This window comes from Rhinatrema bivittatum, chromosome 11, assembly GCF_901001135.1.
Source record: "Rhinatrema bivittatum chromosome 11, aRhiBiv1.1, whole genome shotgun sequence".
NCBI classification, from domain to species: Eukaryota; Metazoa; Chordata; class Amphibia; order Gymnophiona; family Rhinatrematidae; genus Rhinatrema; species Rhinatrema bivittatum.
In genome coordinates, this window is record NC_042625.1 from 8,017,301 (window position 1) to 8,024,347 (window position 7,047).

The 7,047-nt window shown below is 47.4% G+C and overlaps 1 protein-coding gene across 1 annotated transcript; it reads right to left on the reverse strand.

Annotated features, from left to right (window-relative positions):
* Positions 1-5,091: 5,091 nt before the first annotated feature.
* On the reverse strand, positions 5,092-7,047 carry LOC115073378 (apelin receptor B-like). Its single transcript, XM_029571749.1, has one exon. It carries the CDS (start codon positions 7,009-7,011, stop codon positions 5,911-5,913), a length of 1,101 nt encoding a protein of 366 aa, XP_029427609.1. The 5' UTR covers positions 7,012-7,047; the 3' UTR covers positions 5,092-5,910.

Genomic DNA, 7,047 nt, shown 5'->3' on the forward strand with positions numbered 1-7,047 from the left:
AGTAAGACACTGTTACATAAATCTCCATTATGCTGAAGTTTCAGATATTTCCTCATCCTCTTTCCTTCCAGTGAATTTGACATAGACCAAAGGTCCTGGTTTAGAAAAGGAGCTTCCTAATCAAGTGAAAACTGTTAGACAGTGTCACATTTAGCCAAACCTTTTCAGGTGCACAAAGACTATAATTCACAACAATCAATAATCATCTCAAGGTTGGATACTACTACTGCTGCTACCAGATGTGCTCAGTGCTGTACAGATGCATAAGATAGAGACGGTCCCTGCTCCACAATCCAGTTACTGTTACCAGTACCTGCTCCATGCCTCATGGAGGGGATTTGTCTTTTTTTCCCCTTGTTTTATTCAGATCAGTGAGGAAAATGCTGTCTTCTGGCTCAGTTTCTTATCATCAATTTTTTTTTTTATTAGAAATAGGTGTCCAGGGGTCGACCCAATAGCCCACTGCCATGCAAAGGGCCCTGGGTTTCAGCTCATGTCTTCTGCGATCTGGGTCACATTCGGAGCCAGGGCTTCTGCAGAGGCAGCATTCACAGTCCCCAGGGCTCGGGACTCCTAGGCAATGCACAATGGCCATACCCAGTGGCCAGATTTAATTGTTAAATCACAAGAGGATAATGAGAAATTGCAAGAGGACCTTGCAAAATGGAGACCGGGCATGCTAATGAAATTTAATGGACACAAGTGCAAAGTGATGCACTTAGGAATAGCAACCCAAATTATAGCTACAAAATGCAAAGTTCCACATTAAGAGTCACCATTCAGGAAAAGGATCTAGGTGTCATCACTGAAAATACGTTGAAATATGCTCAGAATGCAGCAGCAGCCAAAAAAGCAAATAGATGTTAGGGATTATTAGGAAAGGAATGGAGAATAAAACAGAGAATATCAAAATGCCTCTGTATCACTCCATGGTGTAACCTCATCTTGAGTATTGTGTGCAGTTCTGGACACCACATCTCAAGAAAGATATAGCAGAATTAGAAAAGGTACAGAGAAGGGCGACCAAAATGATAAAGAGGATGAAACAATTTCCCTATGAAGAAAGGCTAAAGAGTTTAGGACTCTTCAGCCTGGAGAAGAGATGTCTGAGGGGGGGATATGATAGAGGTCTCTGGGGCCGATGCAATCTCATATGCACAAAAACGTGCATCCATGGCATCGAGCACCCAGGAGACATGGCTGCGTGCAGGTAACGAAAACGGACGCTCAATTTTCCAAGCATTCATTTTCCTAACCCACGCACAGCCATGGGTTAGGACAGTGGATGCTCGTAAATTGAGCTTCTCTTTTCCTAACGTGACTGCTGTCAAGCTTTTTTTTTTTTTCATATTTCAGCTTTCTGTGGTTCCTCCTGCTTAGTGTTGCAATGATATTAAGTAGGAGGAACGACAGAAAAGCTGTATTTTTTGCTTTTCTGAGCATGGCTTAGGGTGCCTCAAAACCTAACATCAGCTCTGGGCTGGCATTAACTTTTGAGGGTTAAAATGTGCGCATCGGGTGAACGTTTTTTGTTATTCCGTTGGGGGTACTAGCTAATAGCCTCATCAATATGGCATTTGCATGTGGTGAGCACTATTAGCTATGTGCCGGTATGGACGCACATTTTGGATACTCTAATCCTGATATTGCATTGGGCATATGTGCAGCGTGTCCAGCTGCGTTCTCAGCACCTGATATTGCATCGGCCCCTATGAATGGAACGGAGCAAGTAAATGTTAATTGGATGTTTATTCTTTCAAAGAGTACAAAGAGCAGGGGACACACAAGGAAGTTACTGGGTGATACATTTAAAACTAATAGGAGAAAATATTTTTTTACTCAACACATAATTAAGCTCTGGAATTCACCGCCAGAAGATGTGGTGAAACTATTAGTGTAATTGCATTTATAAAAGGTTTGGACGAGTTCCTGGAAGAAAAGACCATAAACCATTATTAAAGTAGAGTTGCAGAAATCCACTTCTTATCCCTGGGATAAGCAGCTTGGAATCTCTCAACCCCTTGGGATCCTGCCAGGTTCTTATGGCCTGGATTGTCCACTGTTGGAAACAGGATGCTGGGCTTGATGGACCCTTGGTCTGACCCAGCATGGCATGTTCTTATGTTCTTATGTTTGCAGGGTTCCAGATGGCACCTGGTGCATTGTGCCTGGCCCAGGACTGTCTCTGCAGTGACATAGAAAGAGATATAAAACTGGGGAAGAAAATCCCTGACTAGCAGCCTTGCCTGAGTAGCCCTGGTTCCCATTGAGCAGGAAACTGCCAGGTCCCAAAACAAATGTGCACGAGTGCCCAAAGGGAGAGGAAAAGCTTTGCTTAATCTTCTTACGCAGGCCTGTCCCTCTTCCTCTCAAAAATGAAAAGCACTCCAAACATTATAAAGGGCAAATATTTGACTTCTAAATTCTTTTTTTTTTTAATTAAATGTGGGGTTTTATTATTAAAACATGAGAATATGTCTAAATTAGGATACTGACGTTTTTGGCATCTTAAACTGGAAATTTAACTGAATCCCTGAGGTAAAACAAGTTTTGTTTTTAAAAAAATCTCCATTCTTCAATATATTGTAGGAGTAGCTGTATGAAATAATCGTTGTAAGAACAAAGCGGAGATGCGGTAGCCTTCCCCATGGCGAACTCGTCCTTTCCTGTGCCAAGCCCAAGTTTATCCAGGATGGCAGAGAGGGGCAAGCACAAATAATGAAAAGAAGGCCTTAAGCTGCTCTCTGCATAACAGGCCCAGTCTCCCTCATCCACTCTCAGCCCCTTTAACCTAGCCGGGCTTCATTTATCTAGGTTATGTATTTATGTTATTTAGTTAGGTTTTATTCATTTATGTTATTTATTTAAGCATATTTTTAACCATCTTTCCTGTAATATGCCCAAGGCCATTCACACTCTACCATATTGAGCAACTGATCTGGATTAATCAGGTTTGACACTTTATAATAAATTGGTTGCTGTGATAATCCCTGCCTCTTTAACCCTTTTTCTTCTCTGAGCCTGAAACATGAGAAGGTGCAAACACAGGCAAGTGCGGGCATACACCCCCAGGGGCATTTAGAATAATCCCCTTCAGATAATGGTTCTGCTGGGAATGAACCAACAGGCTGGAGGTCTTTCTCTCTAACATACTGCAGAAACAGTGGACCTGCCAAGGCATGTCTGTCCTTCCCCTGCATCATGCTACACAGTGTAAGAAATATTCACACACACTGTATCCCTATAGCTTTTAGAAAAATAAAAGTAGGAACCTACACAAGCATTTCTCTCCCTTCAACCTCACCATTCATTGGGCTGCATGCACTACAGAAGCTATCAGGCATTTCTATCCTTTGCTGGATAATACTATACTGCATAGACTAAGGGACTTACATTTCTATTACTTTTATCTTACTTCTTCATAGCGCCTTTATTCATTTCCCTCCTCCTATGTGTAAGCATTTGCCAGAAAAGGTGATAAATGTTGAAATGTGTTCAGAAAATAAACTGTACTACCGAGGAGCGCTTGTTCCCCTTGACAAGGTATAAGTTATAAAGACCTTTGTTCCAGTTGCAGCAGTAAAGGCAGGGCACTATGGCAGTGTTTAACAAAACAAAAAACTTGTGATCTTACACAATCATGTTGGCAATTAAACAAAATTATTAAGATCTTCCCTTTTTCCTCTGATTTATATTAGACTAAGATTTTTGAAAACTGTTATCTATTTAGACACCCCCACCATTTATGAATTTCAGTAGATTAGGGTGCTGCTGTGCTGATTGCTAACATGCAGGTATCACACTGTAAAGCAAGAAGAGGGTATATATATACGAGAAGTGCGACCTAAGGGAAGGAAGAAGGGAGGACTGTGGTTGAATAAAATGTGAATACTATCAAACCATAACTAAATCTATTAGGGCAAAAAAGGAAGGAGACCTAGGAATAAGATTCAAAGTGAATGCCAAAAAAGCCCAGGCAAGTTGATGTTATGGAATTCAGTTGGTACGGCTGATTTAAGTTGGTAAACAGTCTTCAGGAAATGTTTCCTATATCTAGATGATTTATTTTATGCACTTTTAGAAGTTAAGGGACTGGAGATGTTTGAAGCCATGCATTCCATCTCCGTGGTACTCACCCCATCATTTCACATGTCCTGAACCACAAAGGTCCACATTCAGTCTGTAATCTCAAGATTTCAGGTCTGCACTAGAGTAGACTGCAGGCTATAGACTTCCAAAATAATACTGATTACCCTTACCCTAACACTATTCCCTCTTCATTAACTGTTGGTTGGTTTGAGATGGGTTTTTTGTCATAACAAATTTCATTTTTCAGACTCTTTTCTAAATATGTGTGCACCCTTGGTTACAATCACACCCCTTCCTGAGGGGTTTGCTTTTACGTGCTGCTATAGGTAGGGGTACCACTGTGATGCTGTCTGCGGTTCTGATGAGATTAGCGCAGTAGTGCCCCAAATTACTCCAGAATTGTGGGAATGGCAAAGAGGGAGATTGAAGTTTCCTGAGGGGGCTTTAAAGGAGGCCCCTGGATTTTGTAGCATAGTTTTAGGGTCTGAGTCAATAAGGCTTGTCTCCCATAGACACAGAATGGGAGAAAAGCCTTGGTGAACCTGGTTCTAGTGTCCTTAATTTGTTCACCAAGGATGTCCATAAAACTGAGAGCTGCACTTTTACCAATCTGGGCTTCATAAGCCAGACTATCAAAAAGAGATGACATTCTAGATCCTGACTGAACCTGTGGGGCTCGTTTCTTAAGGAACTTACCTATTTGTACAGATGAGCAAAGAGAGAAGAGAGTAGTTGTGAGAATCCCATTATTTGGGTATATACCCTGAGGGGATGCTGAGTGGAACAGGATGAGAGAGAGGGAAAACCGCTCAGGGATAAGGAAGGCATGGGATCTGATGGACTTTTCTTCCATTCTGAATCCCTCTGGGGGGGGGGGGGGGGGGGGATAGACCTGATGTTCTTACCTCCTCCGTTTTCTGCACCGTTTGTTGATGCTGTTTGGGACTGCGGCCTGTAGGGTAAATAACTGGATAATGAATGAATGAAGGGCCCAAATCTTGATCGGTTTCTTTCTTTTGCCTTTATTTGATGAGCAAAACACGCACAAACAAACAAAGAAAGGAGGGCATTTTCTGGTAAAATAACCCCTTTTTATTGCATTACAAATGACTGTGTTATTAACAAGTTCCCGCTACATCCTGTGACCTCGGCGAACGGCCCCCACCAGGCAGGGGTGCGGGCACGCAGCTGCCGCCCCCCCCCCCCTCCCCGCGCCCTCGTCAGGTCCCATTCCCGTGGTGGGGGGGCCCGGGACAAGCCGACAGCAGGAAGCCTGGGTGCACGAAAACAAGTCTCTTCAGGGAAAGGGAATAGCAAGGGACGGGGACATGGGTGCCTCCCCTCCCCCGATCGTATTTCCCAGGAACTGAAAGGGCCGCGCATCACCCGCGGAGCGTGCTGAGCCCTGCGGGCAGGGTGGCAGAAAAGCGTGCGCACTATGTACAAATGCAGGGCGATGTAAGCGAAGCGGGTTACTCGGGTTAGACGTTTCTGCTCATTCAAGTCGTGCCTTAGCGAGGTTTAACAAGTGCTTGCAGAAGCAAAGGGTGCAGGGCGCACCCGGGCAAAGCCTTCCGTGTCCTTTGCCGAGAGTTCAAGTCTAAAAAGCTACAAATCTGTTGTAGCAGCCGAGGGGAAACCTTACCTCAGCACATGAGAGAGAGGGGCCCCGGGGTCAGATAAGAGTCTGGAAACCAGTTCCTGCTGGGTTTACTCCCAAACAGACCGCTCGCTTTTGTTTCAGACTCCCCCCTCCCCACCCCCATAGTCTCTTGGTGGCCTGAAACAGGGCTTGGGTTGCCGGGGAATTGGGCGCCCATCCTACACTTTGGTGGCCAGGGACTGGATTTCCGATTTCTGCGTCTGGCCGCTCATGCTGGAGGAAATGCTGCTGATCTGGCTGTGCAGCGCCTTCCTCAGGCCCAGCAGGAAGCAGCACTGCGAGCGGAAGCGCAGGTCGAAGAAGGCGTAGAGGAAGGGGTTCAGGCAGCTGTTGATGTAGGCCAGGCAGGTGGCGTAGGGGTGCAGGCGCAGCACGAGGCTCTGCAGGGCGCAGGGGACGTCCAGCACCTCCAGCCAGCTCAGGAAGTAGAGGGTCTTCAGCAGGTGGAAGGGCAGCCAGCAGGCGGCGAAGACCAGCACCAGGCCGACGATGATCCTCAGGAGCCGCTTCTTCTTCTGCTCCTCCTTCCTCGCGCTCTGGAAGTGCAGGGCCACCTTGCAGCCGATGAAGCAGTAGAAGACGCTCATCAGCAGCAGGGGCAGCAGGAAGCCCAGCGCGGTGGTCAGCAGGCTCAGGCCCGTCATCCAGTAGCGCTCGTCCCGGGGGCTGGCCACGCTGCTGAAGTCCATGTCGCACACCGTCCGGTTGCCCCGCACCTGGGTGTCCCGCAGCAGCAGGGCGGGCAGGGCCAGCAGGCCGGCCAGGAGCCAGACGGCGGCCAGCGAGGCCCGCAGGGTGGCCCGGGAGCGCCGGCGCGCGCTGGGGAGCGCGCGCACGATGGCCAGGTAGCGGTCCAGGCTCAGGCAGCTGAGGCAGAAGACGCTGGCGAACATGTTCAGCAGCACCAGGTAACTGCTCAGCTTGCACAGGGCCCAGCCGAAGGGCCAGTGGAAGCGCAGCGCCGTGTAGGCGGCCCACAGGGGCAGGGTGAGCACGAAGGCCAGGTCCGCCAGGGCCAGGTTGCCGATGTAGGTGTCGGCCGGCCTCCTCTTGGGCTTGGCCCTCCAGACCGTGAAGATGACCACCCCGTTGCCCGAGAGCCCCAGCACAAAGACGATCATGTAAAGGATGGGCAGGAGGGAAAAGGAGATCTCCCAGTCCGAGTCATCGCACTGTTCAAAGGGGCCCGTTTCATTCAGCCCATCCATGTAATAATAATAGCCCGAGTCTGCTTCTGCAGGGTAATACATCTCTGCCATTGCGTCCGAGGCTCTCCGGGCAGAAATAGCTGAGCT